The 24,280-nt window shown below is 43.6% G+C and overlaps 4 protein-coding genes across 4 annotated transcripts; 2 read left to right on the forward strand and 2 right to left on the reverse strand.

Annotated features, from left to right (window-relative positions):
• Window positions 1–519: 519 nt before the first annotated feature.
• LOC127292038 (uncharacterized) lies at window positions 520–4,556 on the reverse strand. Its single transcript, XM_051321388.2, has 3 exons — window positions 4,056–4,556; window positions 1,574–2,274; window positions 520–1,081 (listed from the first exon to the last, which is right to left on the reverse strand). The coding sequence occupies exons 1-3, from the start codon at window positions 4,440–4,442 to the stop codon at window positions 1,024–1,026; spliced, it is 1,146 nt and encodes a 381-aa protein (XP_051177348.1). The 5' UTR covers window positions 4,443–4,556; the 3' UTR covers window positions 520–1,023.
• Window positions 4,557–10,506: 5,950 nt separating this feature from the next.
• On the forward strand, window positions 10,507–11,117 carry LOC127292040 (uncharacterized). Its single transcript, XM_051321390.2, has one exon. The coding sequence runs from the start codon at window positions 10,640–10,642 to the stop codon at window positions 10,997–10,999; it is 360 nt and encodes a 119-aa protein (XP_051177350.1). The 5' UTR covers window positions 10,507–10,639; the 3' UTR covers window positions 11,000–11,117.
• A 1,188-nt stretch (window positions 11,118–12,305) lies between these two features.
• On the reverse strand, window positions 12,306–15,917 carry LOC127292039 (GDP-mannose transporter GONST1). Its single transcript, XM_051321389.2, has 10 exons — window positions 15,561–15,917; window positions 15,240–15,459; window positions 14,954–15,143; window positions 14,649–14,788; window positions 14,385–14,514; window positions 14,148–14,246; window positions 13,480–13,634; window positions 12,931–13,047; window positions 12,715–12,812; window positions 12,306–12,632 (listed from the first exon to the last, which is right to left on the reverse strand). The coding sequence occupies exons 2-10, from the start codon at window positions 15,446–15,448 to the stop codon at window positions 12,583–12,585; spliced, it is 1,188 nt and encodes a 395-aa protein (XP_051177349.1). The 5' UTR covers window positions 15,449–15,459; window positions 15,561–15,917; the 3' UTR covers window positions 12,306–12,582.
• Window positions 15,918–20,685: 4,768 nt separating this feature from the next.
• Window positions 20,686–23,407, forward strand: LOC127292042 (polyubiquitin). Its single transcript, XM_051321391.2, has 3 exons — window positions 20,686–20,941; window positions 21,079–21,168; window positions 22,300–23,407. Exons 1-3 carry the CDS (start codon window positions 20,687–20,689, stop codon window positions 23,185–23,187), a joined length of 1,233 nt encoding a protein of 410 aa, XP_051177351.1. The 5' UTR covers window position 20,686; the 3' UTR covers window positions 23,188–23,407.
• The last annotated feature ends 873 nt before the right edge of the window (window positions 23,408–24,280 follow it).

Raw genomic sequence — 24,280 nt, forward strand, 5'->3', positions numbered from 1 at the left:
AAGGTGGACCCTTTGCCATTGTCACTCTTTTTTTTTTAATTCCACAGCTTTACTCAGTCAGGCCACCCAGAATACTCTGTTTAGTGTTTAGGCACACACCGCCGACCAGTTGCTCAATGAGCCCATTGGGCCATGAGGTTCAACCCACTCTACAACTAATGAGTCAACCGTGAGTCCATTGCGCTAGGACGCGAAATCGTCACCTGACGCCTGGTCATCGGAAAGGGCGCCGCCAGCGAGAGAGCGTCGCCGGCGCCGGCGGGCTGACGGTGGCCGGCGGCGCCTTGCCTCTGCTTCCAGCCAGGTAACTATCTAGCTCCCCAGCAGCCCAACTTGCTCCTCCTCTACGTTGATTTCTCCATTCACTTCATGGATTGGATTGGACTTAGCAGAGTACTCTTCTACCAGCAGAACATAGTTTGGGTAGGCTGCCAGTTGTTCTGCAATGTATTTTCAACAATCATGGCAGAAGAAAAACTAATACACCATATCATCAAATCCGCGTACCCACAATACTGAAAAATAGGCCAGAGGAGAAGCATGCCATCAGACCAACTCAAACGTGCATGTAAAATTCCTCGGAACACGTTATGATCGAACAAAGGAGCAACCCAGTACATCTGCTAAATTTCAGTTGCAGGCAGGATAAACCAAAAGAATTCCTAGATGACGACCAACATATCTGGTAACTTCTGTATCCCCTCTCTGTATACCACCTTCCCTTCTCTCTTTTGCACATTACACATAACATCAGCAAAAGGAAACGAACAAAACTCATGAACACATGTTTACTCTGAAACGTGTCTACTCAGTGGCAGCGAAACCTGCTTACTATCGTTGCCAGTACCTAAGCTAAAAACCATGTACTTATATGATCGCTGGAGATCCATAACCACAGTCTCCGATCACACTCCAAACTATGTCACTAAGAATGGCTTACTAAGTCATCAGAAACTTTCTGAAGTTCCCCAATCTTCTTCTACTGCAACAAAACTGTTAATTCTCTCCCACTGCAACAAACTGTCAATTTTTCTTCCGCTGCCCACTCATCAAGTTCTTCTGGATGTTCCACTTTCTGCACCTGTCAAAGGAAAAGAGGCCAAGTTAACTAAGTTACCATACCAACAAAGAGCAAAGACAATATTTGTTATGCAAATGAGAACACAAGTGGGCATGGAATATTTCATGACTTTCACAGTGAAGAAGCCTTTGATCGATTTCCATAACAAAGTCTCTAACAAGGACATGTATAAGTAATTAATGTGTACATGCCGACAGGGATGTGCAAAAATATGCATGCCATCTTATAAGACAGTATATGCAACAATAATTTAGCCCTACAGACAACCCTTTGAATTCTCCCACCTCCTGTTCCCATCACCATTTGCAATGGAACTCAGAATACACTTGTTGATATTAGTGCATTTGAATCACAGGTAGGGGCAGGCTCAACCACTTGCTATTTGGGTCAAGCAGTGTGCAAAATGATAACATTTGAGAGTAGTGACAAACTGACAGGCATATGTTACAGAAAGTGAAAGAGATTTGCAGAAGCATAATGTAATACTGCTACCTTTTGGAAGAAGAAGAAGATCCAGAGATTTTACTCTTCTTTCGAGGACGATGTACATTGTTGTCATCACTTTCACTACTCTTTTCATCACCCGTGTCAACATCTTCATGCTTATGCCCTGCCCTGGTAAAGCTTGCTAATCTTCTGGGAAGAAACACATTGTAGTAATACCTCGCCAAACGCTCTTTTTCCTTGTCACTGTGCACCTTTAAGGCAATCTTCATGAATGTCTGATGTTCATTCTGAGGAATCGACTTGTAAACATCTTCAAGTTTCTTTTTGTCAACTGCGGTCCATAACTCTTCAACTTGCTCACCCATTACATCAAGCCCACAATTTTTGAAAGCTTCCTCACCCAACTGCTCCTTGATCCAGCTCCTTGCCTTTTGTACGTGAACAAGTACACAGCCCTCAGAACGAGGATGAGAACAGTTACACTTGTCCACCCGTTCTTTCTTAGCATTCTCTGGATCAACAGTTAATGGGATATCCATGTTTAGTGGACAGACAATTGTGCCCAGCATTTCTAAGGTTTTAGCTTTGTAATCATCAGCTTCTTTCTTAGATGGTTTATTTTCCCACCCAGGGACAGAAGCCTGATGCTTGACAGGGTCTGTTATAGCACGTTTCGGTGGATCACGTGATAAGTAGCTGATATTACAGTTTACCCTCTCAGCGCTCCTTGAGCCTGATCTCATATCCTAGCAACATGCAGAAGTAAATTAGACATAGACTTGACAGACTAAGCAACAGTGTTGCTTATTATAATACCAAATAAACGAAGATAGTTTTATATACATAAAAGACACATAATACTTATAAAAGCATATTGCAAAACAAGCGATAACAATGTCAGATGTTCTGAAGTGGCATTTGCTTGTCCTCTAATCCCACTCCAAGTAATATCTCGTCACCACATAAATAACTCCATTTTTGGTGACGGTAAAGATATGATATCTACCTCTGCAGGTTTCTTTAAGAATTACTTTGATACTACAGTGCAGATTAAAAATGGAGCTAAAGAACGTGATAGGAAAGGGAAAGCAAAAATTGATCAACAAATCCCCAAGGAGAGTATGCCAATGAAGGAATTCAACAAGGCCGTTTGGTATAAACCGCAACCAGGTTGGCTGAAAATAAACAGTGACGCTTCTTTTCTGTTGGAAGTAATCCAACAGACTCTACTTCCAAGTTGGGACAAATGGGGCTCAGCACCTGATTTTTTGGGAGGATTCAAACAGCAGCAGCTCGTCATCAATTACCAAGCAGAGAGTTACACATTCACATTAAATTAAACTCAACAGGAAGGGTGGCATAGTGCCAGGTCATCTACTTGACCTATTAGCAGGATTAGGGCATTAAGCACACATGTGTGCTGCACAATCCAGGTCTCTCGGCACAAAGACATGTTTTAGGAATCTTAAAACCCAATAACCTAATCCTGGATGGCCCTAGGACCACAATTGCCATCTATTTTTCAAGCATGACAAGTGTGTAACCAGAAATAAGCTTTTAGGACTTAACACATGAAAAGAGCATATGAACTGACTTGGAAATCCTAAAATGCAGCAACATCCATTGGCAGGGGTGCTGCAAACATGATTTGGCAAGAGTCTTAGCTAACACCAGAACAAATGAATGCGCATATTCAGACATGCCAAATCTGAACTACCATGGACTTTCATACATCACGATCTATGCTGATCACATTACCAATTGCTTGAGATAGAAATTGATTTAAAAGTAATGTATTGGCTAGATATCCACCTTTGTTTCATTTATTTAGTATATACATTCATCATTGCTGTACCGTCCAAATCTGGAAACAAATTAAATAGCAGCAAAAATGAAGCAATGAAAGTAACTGTGGAGCAGAGATTAAAAGAGGTGACATCAGCTCAACATTTCATCTGTTCAGAACACACGAGTTAGCAGCTGAGCACGAACCCCACCCAGTTCATAGTTTGTTTTAACCTTAACAGAAGAAGATTACATCACGAAACTAGTAAGTGCATCTCCTACTTAGTCATCAAATTAGCAGCCCCCAAGGACCAGAAGCATCTGACAAACAAGCAGGGCAAGCAAGAATCGGATGACGAGACACACCACCTGTTCCTACACAATTCTTGGACCATGAAACTAGCGACGGGGTGCCGAAACTAGTACAGGGAGTTCTAACACGCATGACATGAGTGACCAGCGACGGATGAACCAATTGCCACCCTACCAGCCCCAAATCACGCACAGGCAAAGATAATTCGGTGTCCTAACAAGAGCAGGCTCGTGCAATCGCTGGCGCAGTAAACATGTAATCTCCGCGAACGGAAAATGGTTTAGCCGAGAAAACCAAGCAACAGCATCATCGACGGCGAGCCCCGTGCACGCCCGCACCCCAACTCGGACGCGGCGAGCCAAAACCCCATTCCGCACGCTTTAATTAAGGACGGATTTCGCGGGCGCCGCATGGCGACAGAGAGCTCACCCTCGGGTACGGCGAGTCGGGGTCGTCGTCGGGGACGAGGACGGGGACGGAGCGCGCGAGGCGCATCCCGAGGATCACCGCCCGCATCCGCTCCGTGTCGCCGAAGCCGCGCCCTCGCCCGCGCCCCCGCCCCCGCCCGCGTCCTCGCCCTCGCCCCGTATTCTCCGACCAGAGCGCGCCCGCGGCCGCGCGCCGCGCCTTCCGCACCGGGCCGACCAAGTCCTTCCGCGCCGCCTCGGAGCCCCGCGTGGCGCGCCTCGGCAGCGACGCTGGCCCGGCGGAGTAGTAGTCGCCGCGCTTGCGCTTCTTCGCGGACCTCGGCTGCGGGGTGGTCGGCGCGGGCGAGGCGCCGCCGGAGCCGCCGGACGGGAGGGCGGATCCGGCCATCGGGAGGGCTCCGCCGGCGAGGTGTTTGCGGGAATGCGCGCGCCCCCGCGGCGTTGGCGTTGCTGGCCTGGGGTTTTTGGCGCCTGGGTTGGAGTGCTCGGTAGTTCTGCCGCTGCAGCTTATTCTTTACTGTTGGAGCACTCCTCTCGCGTTGCGTTTCCTTTCTTGCTTTTCAACTTGCTTTAATGCATCTATGTTTGCCCAAAAATAAAAACCAAACCGGCCCTTAATCACACTTTCAACAATTTTCTTTATGTTTCAAGTATTTTTTTTAGAAACACAGTACAAACGCAGGCGCTCACATACACGTGCATACACTGACCCCTATGAACGCACACACGCACACCCTACCCCTATGAGCACCTCCGGAAGACCGACAGATGTCAAACCTGAGGTTTGAACTCTGGTGGACTGGGGGTACAACCACCCTCCTAACCACCCAACCTCAGGTTGGTTCTCTTATGTTTCAAGTATTTAGTAGTGTTTACTCCCACTTTATCCTTCTCATTTTATTGATCCTATTCAATTTTAGTGGAGGTCTCGAATTGTGGATCGTGTTACCAAAAATGAAGTTGCCTCTTTCGTTTTCTGGAGCTGCTGTCCATTTGCTTGCTTGTAGGAGAGTATTTATTTTTATTTTGGGAACGAGTTATTATCACTTCATGTTGACAGCAAAGCATCCTTCTTTGGTGTAGTTGATGTCTTTGCCATACCTTTTATGTGACTGATACACCTACCATGACAGGGTGTGTATTCTCAAAAAGATAAATGAAGTTACCCGTAAACACCATATTATAGATGCGGGACATGCGCACATGAAGATGGGCTTTATATTAGGTTATGGGATTATGCGCCAATTTCCCGCTGGGATCAAGCATCAACAGCTAGCCCTCCAGAACCTCGACCTCTCCCGCTGCCACCACGACTGGCTGGAGAAAGAGGAAGAACAAATAGAGGGAACTCGCGCTGGCACAACACGCTGATAAAGGATTTTTTATTTGTGGAGGATTCTTATGTTGTCTGCGTCACCTTCGTCTACGACCGTCGGAGCTCCACATCAAAGAAGAAGATCTACATTCGGCTCCAGATCCTGGCCCGAGGATCCAGATGCCACATCCCAACATGACGCCAGTCATCGGCAAACCGCCGAAAACCTCTAGATCTACTGCATCTACTACTATTATATGCAGTCCTAACTCCGGTGCCTCTCCTAGTCTAACTCCGGGAGGCTATCCCGACAAAGAGGCCATTGAACCGGTCTGGTTTTCTCTGGAAGACTCTCAAAGCATTGTAGCATGTTGAGAGGGGGAATAGGAGAATTAATGGCTTGAGAAACGGTACTCCCTCCATACCGATTTACAAGGCTATTATGTATTTCAAGAAAAAACTTTGACTACTAATTTGGTCTACAAAATATAAGATATATATCACAAAGATTATACAATTGGAAACTTCTGTTAAATATGAAACCATTGGTATAATTTTTGCGGAATATATCTCATATTTTTGTTGTCAAATGGTTTTCTGGAAATCCCTGTAAACCGGTACGGAGGTAGTAGTAGTAGTATGGAATTCGGGTTCCCACAAACTAAATAAACCTATCCAATATAGTCGGAACTAGAAACTAGTTGTAAGATATATAATTTGGGAAGGGGAAAATCAATTACTGGTGGATCATTAACTTTCTATACTACACTCCTATTATGATGCAATAAATACGCTGCAAGTAGTACTAAAGTTACCTGCCAGCTCCATCAATGTGTGCCATATGTTGACTTGTAGTTCGGTAATCTAATTTGTTTTATCTACATATAGCAACACACTATCATTAATGGTGCTCAACCAAAAGCAAATAATACTTCCTCCAGTCCAAATTAAGTGTTTCAACTTTATCTAGAAACGGATGTATCTAGACGTATTTTAGCTCTAGATATATATGTATCTAGGTAAAGTTATGTCAATTAATTTTGATCGAGGGAGTAGGACAAATGTTGTGAATCAACAAAATAACAAGTCCGTGGAAAAATTGCATAGCCAAAATTTAATATAAAGATATCTTTTTTTGAACTGAATATAAACATATCTTAATGGAATGCTTGGAGTACATCGGCATTGCCTAACCACTAGGTGCATTAGTAGGCTTATGCCTATTCATTAGAATATGTTGCTATATTTCCATTACAACATCGTAGGAAGCAATTGGGATGGGTTTTTTTCTTGATAAAGGGTAACATACTAAATATCAAGTTGCCTAGGTATAATAATATCAAATATATAATTTACAGATTTGAAAACAATGAATTTAAGGATTTGGATGCTTAGATGATCTTCCAAAACCTCCTGTGCCAGGACCGAATGTTGGAGTATAATAAGATTTGTCAGTGTCTGTGCTGCTCTTCAAGAAGATAAATTTTATCCTCGCTAGCTAGTCCATTTTCTAGCTATCACATGATTTTGCATTGTTAGCGGGAATGTGATACCGTAGATCCTGTTCTAGCCGCCTTAGGTATGTCGACTTAGGGAGCTTGTTAACCGTGCATTGTCACAGTAAAAAAACGTGCGTTGTGCTTAATTAGAGAATTTCCCAGTTGATGTGATCCAATATGGTGGAGTGATTGGCCGTGCAGTGTGGTCAGTAGAATTCTATGTCCATGCAAAAGAAAATACGATGGTGAGCTTTCTTTAGACAACCTACAATATAGAGTGATGCATACAATACAATGATGAACTTTCTTTATAGACAACCTACAATATGATGATGAACTAGGCATGTGGGACAGAGATCAAGTGACATGCACCTTTTGCATGTCACCATGTAACATGCGGCCAAAATCCGAATTTAAACATTGCGAAAAAATCTAAAAAAAAATATGCATGTTCACAACATATATTTTGATAACCCCTAAAAAATTCAGATCAAAATTCGAAACATACATCGAGAAACAAAAAAGAGAAAGTCAGATGTGAATAGTCTACAGAGAAACTCAGATTTGAATTCGGGAACTATTCATGACAGATTTCTCTTTTTTGTTTCTCGATGTATGTTTCGAATTTTGATCTGAAATTTTTAGGGGTTATCTCAATATGTGTTGCGAACATGCATGATTTTTTTCAAATTTTTTCGCAATGTTTAAATTCGGATTTAGGCCGCATGTCACATGGTGACATGCAAAAGGTGCATGTCACTTGATCTCTATCCATGTTGATGGCACTCATGTCCCACCAACTAAGCAGCCAGGAAAGCAGGATATTTGCGAAAAGCGCTTTAGCACATGAGCACTAGTGCTCCTGACTTTTGAAAATTATATTTTTGGATTTTAAAAAATATTAAAAATAAATACCCACATACATATAAATATTTTGAAGGTACAGTAAGAATTATGGATATATGTTGTTTTGAGTTATATAAAAAGACAAAATTCGGACAAATATCCGCCCATATATGTAGCCACAAATTTGTTTTTTTTCCTGAAGGTCAAAATACAATGCAATTTCTACCGAAATTTTGCACGAGTATTTAGGACACGTGTATTTATTTATGGAATAAATGTGACGATTTTTTAGAACATAGATATATAATTTTAAAATATTTTAAAACTAGGAGCAATTGTGCTTATGTGCACCAAATCTGTTTCCAAATATTTGTCCCTAACCAAATTGTAGAATGTACCCCCAGGATACATGTCATGCGTCCAGCATGCCGTGCGAGAGAGCAGTTTTCCGTGAGATTTTTTTTCTTCTTTGATATCTTCGGATTTTCCATTTTTGCTCATGTACTTTTCTCTGGCCATGTGTAGTACGACACGAGTGATGTATGTGTACTACCTGAAGTGTATCTGTACTTTTCTACAGATATGTGTATTGTTCACGCAACTACATGCATACTGTCTACAAAATATTCTCGAGACCTATCAATATGTGGCACGATTCAATTGACACTTTTAATTACCATTTTAGTTTTCTAGAAAATATGGAGAAAGAAAAAAATTAAATGTTCGCTAGCCTCCAGCGCTACGACGTGTCAAAACCAGGAACGATCTTTGACATAGCACAAACAGCTCTTTCACACCTACGTTTTATTTTGTAATTAATAGGTTTTTGTCCTGTTTTATCAATAAAATCGCAACGGTCGAACCGATATAAGGTGGGGAGAAGAACCTCTTTACAAAGAAGATCAAAGAACACATAAATCTAAGCTTGCCACCGAGAACATTGACACGAGACCGAGTCGAGTCGGGACTCCACGGCGACACCCCCAAGAGGGTAACGACGCATTGGACTACCGTTGTCGAGACCCAAGGTCTAGGGTTTTCACCCAGAGCTGTACCGCGGGGCAGATACTCAAAACGACGCTCCAAGAGGGTTACAACCACAGGCATCGCCGCCGTTGGCGTCGAGGCGCTAAACTTTCACCCTGAAGCATCCGCATACCATGCCCGAGAACTCAGCCACCCGTTGTCCCCGAGTTAGGGTAAGTTTGGTTCTTGCCCATGATTGCCCCACCAAATATTTGGCTAGCCAAAATTTTGGTTGACCTTTTGGTTGCCCATAAGTTGGCCAACATTGGCAAGAAAACTGAACTAATTAAATTAGGCAACTAGCCATTGGCATGCCAAATAATTGGCAACCATCCAAATAAAGACCAAAGTTTTGGCCATGCCCAAAATATTGGTGGGGTAACTTTTGGCCACAATCCAAACATGCCCTTAGTCTTCGGGAACATGATCTGGGAGTTGCCAAAGCCGAAGTGTCGTCAACACCAGGATCCCCTACCGTCTGCTCCTCGCCATCCCTATGACCAAAGAATGAGACCCCCAACCACCTAAGTTTTGCAGAAGGTTATCTTTTCTTTGAGGATTCTGATGTAATGTGTATTAGATCAGGATTAATAAGTTCAGCGTGCTGATTTCCAAGATTCAAAGTTTAGGGTTTGGTTTAGCCAACTACTAAAATTTTAAGGTTTCAAATAGACTTTGTTAAATATAAATATATTGTATAACCCTTTTTCTACCAATTCGGATTTTGGGTTGAGTTGTCTGGTGCATCAACTCTATGCGATATGAGAGCTTCCGTTCCCCCAATATTTGGCTATATCCCTAGCAATCCTCGATCGCTATTAAGGTAATTGATCCAAAACCAAACAATTCTTGATCGCTTGTTACGATCATCGATCCCCAGCAAAACAACCACAAATTCGGATTGCTAATCAAGATCGCCGATCACAGGAACCCTTCCCTCCTCCCTATGGCATCCTCAACATTCACCTCTAGCGGCACTACTTGGGGCTCCTCCCCCAAAGAAACTATACATGAGAACTACCTTGTATGGAAGGCGCATGTGCTCCCAGCCTCACGTGGAACACATGTCATGGCGTTGCTCGACAACACCGACCTCGTGCCCGTGAAAACCTTGGAGGTTGAAAATGAGAAAAAGAAAAAGATTATCATCACCGCTGACACGACTCCCTCTTTTCCCTAAAAAAAGATATCATTCCCAATCCAGCCTACAACGACTAGATCTCGAGGCATTAACAAGTTATGCGGTGTCTTCAGAAATCCATTGACTAAAAAAGAAAAAAAAAAGCCTTCAACCTACAACGAACCCGTGCTAAAGACTAAAATAAGAAAGACGTGATTAGTGTTAGATTATAAATATATTTATAACCCCTTTTCATCCATTCTTAGTTGAGTTTGCTAGTGCATCAATTCTATAGCTCAAAAACCTGGTTATGCTACTACTGAAATGTTAAACGAGCGTTCAAAATCCTTCACTTGGGACGACGAATCTCCAATGCCTTTGGTGGAGTCTGCAAGGAGACGAAGCAAGGCTGGCCCTACAATCCGGCGTCGCGTGGCCCGCGCTGCATCCACTGGCGCCCGTGCCAAGCCCACGTCCAGTTCACGCCACGGCTTCCTTCTTTCCCTCTTCTGACCACAGCACAGCAAGAAGAAGGCAAACGCCGACCTCTCGCGAGACGCACGGCCAGTTGTGGTGCACCCCACCCGCCGGTGGCTGGCACGCGTGGTGCGGATAAGCCGCTTGTGGCCACCATCTCCACCCGATCACCAGCGGCGCAAGCCCGCATATATCCCGCCCCCGCCTCTCTCTCCGTCGCACCCTCTCCAAGTTCACAAGTACCACACATATCGATCGCTGCCAACCAAGAACACCAACAGGATCAAAGAATCGTAGCAGCAATGGCGTCGGTTGGGTTCGGCAGCAGCGTGGCGGCAGTGGCGCCGGCCTCATCAACGGCGGCAGCGGGACGGACCAGCCTCCCGCGGCGGTCGCGGCTGGCCGTACCGGCGGCGACGAGGGGCACCCCGGCGCCGGCCAAGAAGGAGAAGAGCATCCTCGACTTCATCGTCAGCGCCATCGTCAAGGACGAGCAGGAGTTCATCGAGACCAACCCGCTCCTCAACAAGGTCGACGGCCCGCCGCCCAAGGCCAGCGGCACCGTTTCCAAGAAGGCCGGCGGCACCATGTCCAAGAAGCCCGCGGCCGAGGAAGGCGGCGGCGGGTTCAACCTCGGCGGCCTCTTCGCTAAGAAAGGCTGAGCACGCACGCACGCGCTTACTTGTATGTGCATGCTTACTTATCATAGCACTCGATTGCTCTATGTAACTCATGAAACATCGCCAAGATTGCATATATGTTTGGTTGGTGCCACTCAAAGTGATTTTTGCTGTGATGATGTCATTTATACTTGTAGTTTTACACTCCACACAACTTTTTTTGGTCCTCTCTTCCCTTCATCCAGCTCAGTTTGATCCATATTTCTGCTAATCAATCATGGGAGTCGACACTCGTCATATCTTATAGTACGATCCTACGAAACCATCTCTATGTAGAACCAATTAGGGGTCAGATCCCCAAGACTGATGATCTTGCACCTGAGATCCAAATACTAACCTTACAACCTTGTTGCTCACTCCGATTCGTAATAAGTGACGGTAACTTTAACAAAGTTGTACTAAATCGACACTTATTATGGATTGGAGGGTGTACTGCGATTGTTATTTTGCACAGCGTTAAAAATCTACATTCTATCCAGAGGTTGGTTGGCTCTGATATTTCAACTTACTGATTTTTAGGAACTGAAAAATGGAGAAAACTCTTGGGAGAGCAACAACAAAAAACCCAAGTGTTGGTATGACCAGATTATTCCATTTAGTTTTGTATATCATCGTTCGGTTCAACTTCTTCACAGAAGTTAATAGTCGGCTAGAGTTTGAACTGCTGGCTAGTTTTGCAACTGCCTTCTGACTTGCCACAGTTACTGAACTGCTGGTTCAGCCTTTCACTGAACCAGCGCTTGCTTATCATAAACACTGCTCGATTACTTACCTTGCTTATCATAAACACTGCTCGGTTACTTACCGGTCGGTGTTATGTAATTCATGAAAAATCGCTAAGATTCATATGTGTCTGTTGCCACTCAACATATTTTGCTGTGATAGTGGCATATACTTAATCACAATATTTTCTTTTCTACTCCACATAAGTTCCTTTTCTCCGGCTCAATTTTTCATTATCACAACACTTAATCGCAATATTTTACGATTCTACGATCCTAGAAACAATCTGTGTGTAGAGTCCATTAAAGTGGTCAAACTCAGTTTGACTGCAGATCCAACCTAAGATCCCAGCATTAATTAATCAGCTTGAACCTAAGATCCAACAGACAATTTCATGACAATCCTAGCTAAGGCTGGAGTACTATCATTGCTAGCTATCTTGTACAGGATAAAAAAACTTGATCCTATCCAACTCTGATAATCCAGTTTACTGATATTTTATGAACTAAAAAACTCAGAAAATTAAAGAAATCTCTCTGGAGAGAAAGAACAAACCCAACAAGTATTGCCATGAATCATTTCCTTTTTATTTGGGTATCATCCTTCTGTTCAACTTCTTGACAGAGACCAATAATTGGCTAGAGTGTGAACTGGCGGCTAGTACTACTTGCCTTCTGCATCCCACAGTTATGAAACAAAATTGAGAAAGAATGAAGGGTACTTTTCATGAAATCCAGATTGCCTCGTCAAGGACAAATGAACTCTGAACGTATATCTGTACAGTTGGTACATAGCCTTGCCGTGAGACATTTCATGTTAACGTCGCGTCAGGAGAATAAACACTAGGACTTGGACATCTTCGCCTTTGCGAAGAATATCCCAGCAAAAAGACCTGTTTAAGACCAAGTAAAAATATATCAGGCATACACACATAGGCAGTGAAAAAATCAGCAGTAATGAAACAGAATACTCACCAAAAACTATGCTGAATAAATTCTCCACACTAACAGGGACTTGGAATAGCAAGACACCAGCAACTGAAATGGGTATCTTGTTTAGTGAACCAACAAGGCTGAAAAGGAGAAAAATGTTTGTCAACCTTTGATGGTGTTACAGTTATGCATATTCTGTCATGTAAGCATATCCATTGCCACCATGAAGAAGGAACCAGATAGTAGATAGTATCTCACCTGTAAGTTGTTGGGCCAGTCTCCTGAAGAAACCACACAGACGAGAAGCTGATAGCCAGGCCTAGCAATCCACTAGCTGTCGCAAAAAACCAGAACATAGGCTCTCTAATAACTTCACTGCAAATGACATGAAAAAACTCGTATAAATGCAACTGGAGAAACACCCACAGCAATGAATTCTACCTCTGAAGCAACTTGTACGGGTTAATACAAAGGAAGGCTCCTGCCATTTCTTTCCAAAAGAAGGAACTAGGGAGACAAATATGGCAAATTAGTTGTCTAGCTTCATATTAAAGTTCCATACAGAGACACCAAAAATAAGTTAAGTTTCAAAGCATCAAAGTGCAATATAAAGATTTTATATGTTCTTTCTTAAAAAGGAATTTATATGTTTGCATACATTACACAACTTGTGTAAATAATAAATAAGTATATAACTTGTTAAGAACAGATCATTGGACGAATTAAAAACTCAACTAATAATATCATGGCCTGTCCTTTGCATTACTTGAAGATATGGTTAGATAGGGGGCAAGGTTAAGTTCTTACGTTTGATAAACATATTCCCACTCATTGAAGACAACGATCAAAATGATCGCGAAAGGAATTGAGAGTGCATTGTTAAGTAACACCATAGAAACTTCATTAAGGGAACCAGATTTTGTTGACTGTTTGGCTGTATCCATGAGACGCCTCAGTGTAAGCTGTCATAAGAAACCATGTATCAGAGATGCATGTTAAGTAGATACAGAAGAACCAGTATGAAGACTAACATAGTGTTGGCATTTCCTATGGATTTTATGCACGTTAATCTAATATGAATTAATAAACCATTTTATTTCAAGGCTTAATATGCCTCACACAACCATTTGATCAGAAGTTCTGAATTTTATTGTAAAGAGGCTTAAAATATACTCCATCCGTCCCAAAATGTAAGGCGTCCAAGATTAGTAAAAAGTCAAATCCTACTAACTTTGACCAAGTATTTAGGAAAAAAATATCTACATCAACAATATTGAATGTACACATTGAGAAAGTTTATTTTATAGTGAACATATTGATATTGATTTAGCATTTTAGATGTTCATTTTTTTTTCGTATAAACTTGGTCAAACTTAGGAAACATTGACTTTTGACTAATCTTAGATGCCTTACATTTTGGGACGGAGGGAGTAATTTACAACATGTGTAACATTATGAGCAGAAAACTAACTAACCGAGTAGGCTGCTGTCAGAAAACAATTCAAAATTTGCCATGTGTAACCAATAAGATGGAAAGAAAGATCTGTCATCCCACCGCACACAGCTGATACGATCTGCAAACAGAAACAGAGAGAAAGTAGATGTCATCAATCATGTTGTTCTGTTGTTACACTCTTACTACTGATCAATAATAAATTCATTAGCCAATACTTGGAAGTAAAATGAAGGACATGCCAAGCAGAGGAGCGTACCATCATAAATAAGGCAGCCCAAACCTGCTTGTTCTGACCCTTCCGGAATACATATATTTCCCCCAGAGCTGTTAAAATATTCGTCATGTTCTTCAATATCGTCACCATGGCAACATTTATATACTTCAAACTGAAAAAATGATGGAGAAAAAGGGTACAAAAGGAAGGTTATGCCAATAATATTCCATGAAATTCATACAAACCACATCAGGCTATGGCGTGACAAACTGGTAACCGATATATCTAGTGTGAAGCAGGGCCTACCTGTACATTCCAGTAACCAGCATTCCAACAAAAATAAGATTGACTGGAATCCAGACTTTAATCAACTTCCATGTGAGTTGCTCTGTTGAAATTACACTGAAGAGCTCAAGTGCCATAAGAATGACCACGGATATAAGATTCTGAACCAAATGAGTAATGGTCAGCTCAGTGATATATTGATGGTCAGCTTAGTACTATATCTCATATGCATACACAATGTGCAAGAATTGAGCTAGAGGATAAATTGCTATCTGCAGCTATTTCAGAATGGTTCAACTAGGAGATAGTAGGAACAAGCTGATTACCTGGTACAACATCAGTGATACGCCAGCATTGAAGTTATAGCTGGAGAGAACCACCTTGTTGAGCAATATCATGCTGCAAGAAGCTATGCAGTAAGATATCCCAGAGAGCAGGGGCCCAGTTTTGTTTCCCCACTTGCTCTGCTGCTGCTGAATTAAGGTGTCGAAGACATCGGAAGTCTTCCTCGATAGCCTGCACGCAAACCCAACCAATCCGTTAGTCGGGAGCAATCGACATCTCCATCCCTGGAGCTGGCAACCATGCATGACGAAATTCTTTCTACATTACTTGTTGGAAGCGGCCTTCTTGGCGACCTTGGCAGCGACTCTGATGATGGAGTTGTTCTTCTGCTTGAGGAAGCCGTGGATGATCTTGTAGACGGAGGCGTCGCCGTCCTTGACGGCGACGGCGGCGACGCTCCGGTTGGGGGACATGGCCTCCTCGATGTCATCGCTGTACTCGATGAGGGAGCCCGTGGGGCTGTGGTCCAGTGACATGGAAACCGGGCCTGCGCTTGCTCCAGCAAGAAACACACGAGCATCAGAAAATGGAACCATCCGCCCTGCCCAATCGACCGGACTGAAGTGCTAATGCTGTTGCTGTTGTTACCTGGGGGTAAACCTCAGCGGCCGGGCGAGAGGCGCAGGCAGGGTGGTGCTCGGGAGGCGGGAGTGGAGGTGGTGCGGGAAGGAGGCGGAGGGGGAGTGGGAGTGGAGATGCTAAAAGGGGAGGAGGGGAGATGCCTTTGGACGGCATGAAGGGGCTTGGGGACGACGCAAAGGGGGCGAGGAAGAAGGGTTTGGCGCGTCGGTGCAGGTCGGGACGCGGGGGTCAATGCGGGCGCGGCCTCGGGGCGCGGGCGGAGGAGGGGGAGCCGGCGTACGGCGGAAGGTAGCGAGGTCGCGGGCCGGCGGGGGAGCCGAGGATCGAGGAAGACGACGCGTGCGGCGGTGCCATGTTCGCGGTGTGGAGGACGAGTGTTTGAGTCAAACTCAAGTCATCAGGGCCCAAAAGAAAGGTTTGACATTGTTGCCACATCATGAAATTCATGGTGACCCTCCTACGTTTTCTTGACCAAACTTCCTCGACCATGGTTTCAAGACAAACAAAACCCTCTTTGCGAATTTTTAAAATTATTTGAATTACAAGTTGAAATCAACATGCGAAACCCAAACGTTTCGATAGGCACATAAGAAATTTCAACATCGAAAACACACTTTAAATTTAGTACTATAAACTTGCAAGCGGGGTCTGTCTAATCTATGATGGAGAAAATGAACTATGTCGAGAGGGTTATGAACACGTGGCCTCGGATGGTCGCTGCCACTTGTAAACAATAGTTGTTTCTTATCTTGCAATTCTATCAACAAGATTTTGTGTGTACCCGTATTTAAAAACCTTGTTGACACCCTTCCAATTTCATTTATTAGGAACCTTCGCATTCTGGACCAACTCTAACCCATTCATATCATCTCCCATACTACGATCTTATTTGGAGAACTCCGAAAAAAGCGACGCGTCTGCCCTATTCTCGTGGCAGTTATCCCTGTTGGCTTTTATTTGTTAGGTAGAAAATGACATGAGATGAGAGTTACCCTATGCGGACACGCAAATCTGATTAACTCTTTCGGTCTACCCATCAATAGTCCGAAATATCGGTGATTGGTCTATCCATCAAATTCAATACATGTAATTAACTCTTTCGGTCTATCCAATATATGTGGTCTTCAACGGTATAAAGTGAGCTACTTTAGGTCTACCTAAATGTAATCATAATTAACTAGATATAGTTTTGGTTAATCATGTAATTAAATCCATGCCTATCATCCACGCAAAATAAAAATCCATGCCTATCTTTCCCTACTTCCACTCGGTTATGAGGTTATTGTAGCAATCCTGCCGGCTTCTAATATTCAGCTCTAACCCTGCTGCACACATCACATAGAGCAATATACTCAACGATCTTCCTCTTCATATTGATCCATCAAAATCTTTCCTTCGGATCCATATGTCTTGCCTGGATGAAGAGAATACGACGAATCGTGAGCCTCCTGAAAAATCAATTCCCTAAGATTGGGATCCTTCAACGCACACTAGTAGAAAAAGAGGCTTCCAGACGCCCCCTTTAGTCGCGGAAATATTCGAACCGCGACTAAAGGGGTCTTTAGTCGCGGTTCGGGAGGCGACCCGCGACCGAAGGTCTGGGCCCAGCGGGCTCGGTCGACAGCTGGCGGACGGAAGGGGCTTTAGTCGCGGTTGGCCAGGCCAACCGCGACTAAAGGTCCTCGTGTCGAAGGCCTTTAGTCGCGCGTTGGTCGTGCCAACCGCGACTAAAAATACCCTTTAGTCGCGGTTGGTGGCCCCAACCGGGAATAAAGGTTTTTCCGAGTTTTTTTACACCCACGCACCCTGCACCACCCCCCCCCCCCCCCCGTGGATCGCCTTTTTTTGGTTTGTAAAATACAAAAGAAAATGATAGAAAATTCAAAAAAAAAATTGTTTTCAGATTGTTGTATGTTATGCAACCTACTATTGGGAGAAATTAAGAAATTCGAATTTTCACTTTTTTTGCAAAAAAAGTTTAAAAAATGGTAAAACCACAATAACTTTTGCATACGACGTCGGAAAAAAACGTATAATATATCAAAAAAATCCTGGGAAAAAGTTACATCCGAATTCACCAGGGTTTACCCGGTTAGCCAATTTTTAGATTCTCAAAATTCCAAATGAAAATATGAAAGCAGGAAGATTTTAGTTTTTGCCAGAAATTCAGTATTTTATATTTTTTTTAATTTTTAAATTAATAATTGCATCTTGCATAAAGATTACTATTACTTAACCATAAAGTTAGCCAATTTTTAGATTTTCAAATTTTCAGGTTTTAGGTTTGGCAAAAAAAATATTTAAAAAATTATAAAATTAAAAAATTAATTATAATATAAATTTAAAAAGTTAATATTTATTTATTTATTCAAGATTATTATTACATCATTACTTTTGTTTATTAAAATAATTATTTGAAATTCAAACAATAAAGAAGTGTGACATCGACCCAACATGTTAATAGGATTGATATGATACTAGTATCAACAACATGCGCGCGAAGCACTTGGAAGGAGGATGGGAAAGGAACTTGGAAGTTAAGCGTGCTAGTGCTGGAGTAGTGGGAGGATGGGTGACCGAGCGGGAAGTTTGACCACAGGTAAGGAATTTGACTAGAGATTAAGTGTAGTTAGTGACTAAACTTGGCCAATAACTGAAATACTAGAAATTGTGGAAAAAAAAAGAAAAAAAAGGAGTGAAAAATAATTAGAAAATCAAATAGATTAAAAAAAATTAACCCGCGGAGGCCTTTAGTCGCGGTTGGCCAGGCGAACCGCGACTAAAGGTCCTCCGCCCCGACGGACGCCTGGCGCCCACGTGGACGGACCTTTAGTCGCGGTTCGTAAGCAACCGCGACTAAAAGGGGGGGCCTTTAGTCGCGCTTATTTGGTCGCGGTTGCGCAACCGCGACTAATGGCAGTTGCGAACCGCGACCAAAGGCCCTTTTTCCACCAGTGGCACATACTCGCTTCCCAAACGAAAGTGTCCCTTGTTCATCCTCGCGGAATCATTGGGCTTTTCCTTCCTTCATATTCCCCCTTAATTATTCCTTCCAAATCTTCATCTCCATTCTGAGCTTTCGTGATTCTATATTGCTATCCATCAATTTTGGCTCCAATTCCAACGATGCTAAGTAACCTTTTGGAACTAGATGGGAAAGTCTCTCTTGAGGCAACTGCACACTTTTTTTTGGACATGCATTAATATTTCTCGCTAAAACTGACAACATTTTTTGTCGCTTCATGGTCAATTTTTTTACAAACGTGTTCACTAAAAAACTTAAACTTAAATTACAGTACAAAACTAGATCAAACCATCTTTAAAAAATAGGACAAGTAGGAATGACGGGAAGAAATGAAGACGAAGATCCAAAACGTGGAGCAAAGTTCAAGTGGACCCTACAATTTGGGATGGGTTGGAAGCCCTGAAGAAAAAGTACATATTTTTGTTTAAGCTATTGGTTGGTTTGCGGGTAAATGTTATATGCCAACCAGCACTACGGAGCTTAGTTAGGACCAAACTGGGCCATGGCCCGCCCAAGTCTTTTTGCAAAAGGATAATTTTTTGAACAAGCAAAAGGATAATTAACCCTTATGCATCTGAGGCTCAGCCCACTACCAGCACAGACTCCCCCTCCATTTACATTTGTTCGAGTAACTCTTGTCTAGTGGACTCTCTAGACAAGGCCATGGATGTGGAGGTGGGAATCGAGGGAAGCAGTGGAGCAGAGAAGGCACAACAATGCGGTGCCGCCGACTGCAGCCAGGGGGTCTTCGTAGGCAGAACTGCAACCTATGAGGCATGCGATAGTTCTAGCAGCCGATAGCTGCACGCTGCGACCCAGGTAGAACTCCGACCAAACTGATCCACTTCTCGCCTCCAATTATCTTGCCCATGTAGTCTTCTTTCTTTCCCCAGTTTTTTAATTATCAATTTATAACATCTATTGTAAAAAAAAATCTTCAGTTTTGCAAATGGAAGCAACCAACAACCATGAAAAGGATCACTCATATAAGATTTTTTGTGTGTGTGTTTTCTTTCAGCTTAGCCCGCCCATGAAATTTTTTCAACCTCCGCCAGTGCCAACCAGGTCAATGGTTACCAACCACCGCAGACACGTCATGTAGGATGGGCATGGCCCACGTAGCGTGTTTTGTTTTTTTCTTTTTTTCTGTTTTATTTCCGAGAAAAGTTCAGATTTTCAAAGTGTTTGGATTTTTCAAAAGAAAACCATATTTGAGAAATGTTCCAAATTTGGAAAATATTCAGATTAAAAAATTGTTAAGATTTTTTTAAAAAGTTCAAAATTCAAATCATTCAAATTTTGAATTTCTAGAAAATGTTAAGATTTGAAAAATGTTCAAAATTCAAAAGTGTGTTTCTTAAGGATGTAGCTAAAATTAGTCCTAACCTTAAGTTATGTCAGTTTTAAGCTAAAAAAACGTCAATCCAAGCGGGGCCTAGGCGTCCCCGACGGAGGCGAGGCAGGGACCTCACTGAAGATGGGGACGACGCGCCGAGGCGTCGCCGGTGGAGGTGAGGTAGAAAACCTTAGGGTTTCAGGTGCGGGTGCGAGGCTCGTCGGAGATCTTTGGGGAAGGTGGGGAATTGCCGGAGAACTTAGCGGCCAACGGGTGCAGTGCGGGTGAGAGCTCGCCAAACTTGGGGGAGGTTTGTAGGGAAGGCTGGGCTGACGGCAGACCGGCGGTGAGCTGCGGTGGAGGAGGGTGGGGCGGAGAGGCACCGCGTGAGCGGTGGGCGGTCTGGTTGGCAGAAGAAGATAAGAGGAAGGAGACGGTGGTGGGCTATAGCCCACGAGGCACAGCTTGACCTGTTTGATTTGGTGGCCCGAGAAGTTTCATTGGGCCCTCGTTACATATTTTGGACTTGGACCCAATAGCTGGACCTCCATGCGCTCATCAGTCGCCACGACGATTTATCTCGCCTGATCGCCTCTCGATCGCAGCCTGGAGCGTATTGGCGTCGGTTGATTTGTTGATCCGGAAAGTTATATTGGAGCTTTGTCACGTCTTGGATTAGGATCCAATATCTGCCCCCTGCATAGAGAGGTCGTCCCGATCCCAGTTTGTACCGCGTGCCGTCCATCCAAGTGTCAGCCGCCGCCCCGTGACATGGCGCGTGATGCTACTACCCACCAGGAGGAGCAACTCGCCGGAGCTATGGTTCAGTGCAGCGTCGAGAACAAGCCGGCAGACGCCGTCGTGGAGCGCTCTCCGGTGGCCGCTTGCTGCGTCTGCATGGAGCCTTGGACATCCGACGGCGAGCACCGCGCCTGCTGCCTCGTCCTCTGCGGGCATGTGTACGGCAGATCGTGCCTGGAGACGATGCTGCGCCGCTGCGGCGAAGGCCCCGGCCGGAGGCCTAAGGTGCGTGCGATTGGCTAAATCGTGAGTTTTTTTTTTTTTGAGATGATAAATCGTGAGTTATTATTATAAGTGAACCTGTGATTGGATGATTCTAAGAATCTGATTATCTGCCTATGTTGATTCCTCGAGCTGCTCAGTGCCCGCAGTGCGGCCAATGCTTTGGACGCAAGGACATCCGTGATATCTACATGACCGAATATCAGTGGGACGACTGCGGCCATAACAAGGTTTGGTTTCTTTTCACCTCCATAAACCTCAGGTGCTTTCGTCTCTGGTTGGATTAACTAGACCGGGCAAAATAGAATGCAGAATATAGTGTTCTCTCCCATCTAGAGTACAAAAATTGTTCTAGTTTTACTCCAACTCGAAATAGAAGATTTACCACATTTTTTTTAGAAACAGAGAAGATCTAAACAACCAAATGATACAAGGTGTGTTGTTGTTGATGATACATATTACAAGGACTATAACAATATCAAGCAAACAATAAAGCACATCTCAAAACAACGATGATCTTGACTTCTCACATAACCACCGATGAAAGTTACAACAATCCTGGTCGAATTTGCATCGCCACCTAGCTGTAAAGGCGTCTCGTTGCCCCCTCTCCTTGAAATGAAGGGCGCCAACTCGTCAGCGAACATAGGGAAAGCTCACCCCAAGAGCTCAGCATGACAACCTATGCCGACCTAGAAAATAAGATCTATATAACCCTTTGTACAATACATAGCGTGGAGTAACTTAGATTGGTGTCATGGATATAACACTATTCTACGTTATAAACTTTAATTATAATGCATAGTAATACTACCTTTATCATGTCCTCCACCCAGACCCGGCGGCATGTGGTACCAAAAAGGAAGGAACCTCATGTGCCATCCACTTTGAAGAGGGGCCACGTGGCCACCGCAGCAGCTGCCAACGTGCATCTCGATTGGTACCTGCTACACTGCGCCCCTCATGGTCGCCTGAACGACCACTATGACACTTTAATCCGCCCTGAAATCTGCAATGCAAGAGCGTCGCCCGCCACAAACTTGCTGAGGAAGACGTGTGAGGGTTGAAGGGGAGGTGGAGGAGGTGTTGGAGAGTCCCTCCGCAGTAGTTTTTCACTGGATAGGGTTTGTTCTTGGGCAAAGATGTTTTTTGTTTGTTTGTGTGCTCTCTTGGTTAAAGATGTTGTTGCCTCATGCGAAGCATATTTGTGCAAAGTGTTCATAAATGAGCATTTTAACCAGATTTATAGGGACGATTGCCTTCATGTGTATTACCAACTTGTCGACTTGTTGCTTCTAGTATGTTGATTTGTGTTCCTGGTTATACTATTTGTTGGAATTACTAATGTTCGGTGTATGCAGATCTATGTCGAGATCCACAAAGGCAGGACCATCACGCTAGAGGTCGGGATATTAGACACAGTTGAGAGTGTGAAAGCTAAGATTCAGGACAAGGAGAGAATCCCTCCAAACCAACAAAGCCTTAGCTTCGCTGATAATGTACTGCGTGAAGGACACACGTTGGGTGAATACAACATCCAAAATGAGTGTACCCTTCTTCTCAACTTCAAGCTCCAGATATTTGTGAAGACCCTTGCTGGGAAAGCAATCCCTCTCATGGTCAATTCATTCGATACCATCTGGTTTGTCAAGATGCAAGTTAAGGATAAGCATTGTGGGTTTATCTTTAACGGGGAGGAGCTGCTGGACAGCTTTACATTGGCTGATTATGGGGTCCAGAATGGATCCATTCTCGAACAAGATCTCAGTGTCAAAGAGAAGATTGAAATCTTTGTCACCGAGTCACTCACGGGCATGAACATCACGCTCAAGGTTGCAACCATAGATACCATCAATAATGTTAAGGCAAAGATTCAAGATAAGCATTGCTTTCCGATGGACAAACAACACATCATCTTTACCAACCGACAGCTAGATGACGACTACACCCTGGCGGACCACAACATCCAAAATAAGTCAACCCTTCTCCTTGTCCTAGGCAACCCATGTCCGAGAGGTAAGATGAATATCTATGTGAAGACACTAAGAAACAAAATTTACACTCTTGAGGTTGAGAGCTCAGATACCGTCTACGATGTGATGGCAATGATCCACCGTAAGAGTGACATCCCCCCTAACGTTCAGCGCCTCATCTTTTTAGGCAAGCTTCTGAAAGTCAATCAGACCCTGGCAAACTACAAAATCCAGATGTATTCCACCATCTACTTGGTGCCCAGGCTTGGTGTCTGAGATATTATGCCATGGTCACCTAATGAGCTAGTAGTAGTGCAGTGCGCTGTGTTCTTTATTATTCTGATTGTTAGTGTCATTCTTCTTGACCATCTAGCTCATCCTGTATATTATATAGTACTACAGTCATAAACTGCTACTCCCTCCTTTTCAAAGTAAGTATCGCACTTTTGTCTATATATAAATGTATGTAGACGCATTTTAGTTGTAGATTCATCTGTATCCAAATGAAGTCGTGACACATTGAAACGGAGGGAGTACTTGAGCGTACGATCAATGCATATATTGGATGATCTTGCCTAAAGCACTCTAGCTAGTTTCGAACAGTAGGTTTATTTGGTTTTGTGCGAAGCATTTTCGTTTGATGCATGCGATTGCTCAAGGTTTGACATGTTGTGTGATTATTTGAATATTTTGGTTGCTTCGCATTATGTATGCTTGCGCAGTTTTTACAAAGTCTGCGTTAGTTGCAGTCCATTAAATTACCGCTATAAATAAATTAGCTAATATACCTCGCTTTCATGATGAAGAGTTTGATCACGTCAGTGCCAACGAGTGCCGAGATGACATCGACTAGAGCTCTGCTAAACCAAGTTAGTATCCAACAATACCCTGTCTAGCTCCGAGCTCGTTATGTACATGTTAATGGATCCACTTAGTATGTGCTGTTCGATCCTGCTGTATGAAAAGCTCCGATATGGCGCGTGGTGAAGCCCGAGCTATGGTTCAGCGGGGCAGCGCACAGAAAAGCGCCAGCATGACATGGAGAGGTCAGAGGCGGTTGCGCCACCGCGGCCCTGACATACTGAGGTTTCCGTCCCTTCTGGTTAACTGACACTGAGATTACCTTTTTTTTTTGTGAATAGGACACTGGCATTAAAAGAAACATCGAAAAATATAAAGCAGCCTAAGAAAAACGAAAATTACAACGAGATCCTTGAGAAGCCCTTCATCTTCAACCTCTAGACCATGTCGACAGCGCGCCGCAGCTGCCGCTCCTCCCTGAATCGGCCTGACGTTGTTGGTTGTAGACGGGAAGTCGTCGAATGGGTTGAAAAGACCACATCCGTTCCGGAGACGAAGAATTAGCATG

This window comes from Lolium perenne, chromosome 4 (genome assembly GCF_019359855.2).
Source record: "Lolium perenne isolate Kyuss_39 chromosome 4, Kyuss_2.0, whole genome shotgun sequence".
Taxonomy (NCBI): domain Eukaryota; kingdom Viridiplantae; phylum Streptophyta; class Magnoliopsida; order Poales; family Poaceae; genus Lolium; species Lolium perenne.

Bases quoted from the DNA above. Each gene is read 5' to 3' on its own strand.
- LOC127292039 (XM_051321389.2), bottom strand. From the start codon at position 15,448: ATGTCACTGGACCACAGCCCCACGGGCTCCCTCATCGAGTACAGCGAT. The intron at 15,144-15,239 runs GTAATGTAGAAA...GTTTGCGTGCAG, and splicing joins AAGAAGGCCGCTTCCAACAA to GCTATCGAGGAAGACTTCCG. The intron at 14,789-14,953 runs GTAATCAGCTTG...CATTTGGTTCAG, and splicing joins TATCACTGATGTTGTACCAG to AATCTTATATCCGTGGTCAT.
- LOC127292038 (XM_051321388.2), bottom strand. From the start codon at position 4,442: ATGGCCGGATCCGCCCTCCCGTCCGGCGGCTCCGGCGGCGCCTCGCCC. The intron at 2,275-4,055 runs GTGAGCTCTCTG...GCATGTTGCTAG, and splicing joins CCGACTCGCCGTACCCGAGG to GATATGAGATCAGGCTCAAG. The intron at 1,082-1,573 runs GTAGCAGTATTA...TTCCTTTGACAG, and splicing joins TCTTCTTCTTCTTCCAAAAG to GTGCAGAAAGTGGAACATCC.
- LOC127292042 (XM_051321391.2), top strand. From the start codon at position 20,687: ATGGCGCGTGATGCTACTACCCACCAGGAGGAGCAACTCGCCGGAGCT. The intron at 20,942-21,078 runs GTGCGTGCGATT...CGAGCTGCTCAG, and splicing joins GCCCCGGCCGGAGGCCTAAG to TGCCCGCAGTGCGGCCAATG. The intron at 21,169-22,299 runs GTTTGGTTTCTT...CGGTGTATGCAG, and splicing joins ACGACTGCGGCCATAACAAG to ATCTATGTCGAGATCCACAA.
- LOC127292040 (XM_051321390.2), top strand. From the start codon at position 10,640: ATGGCGTCGGTTGGGTTCGGCAGCAGCGTGGCGGCAGTGGCGCCGGCC.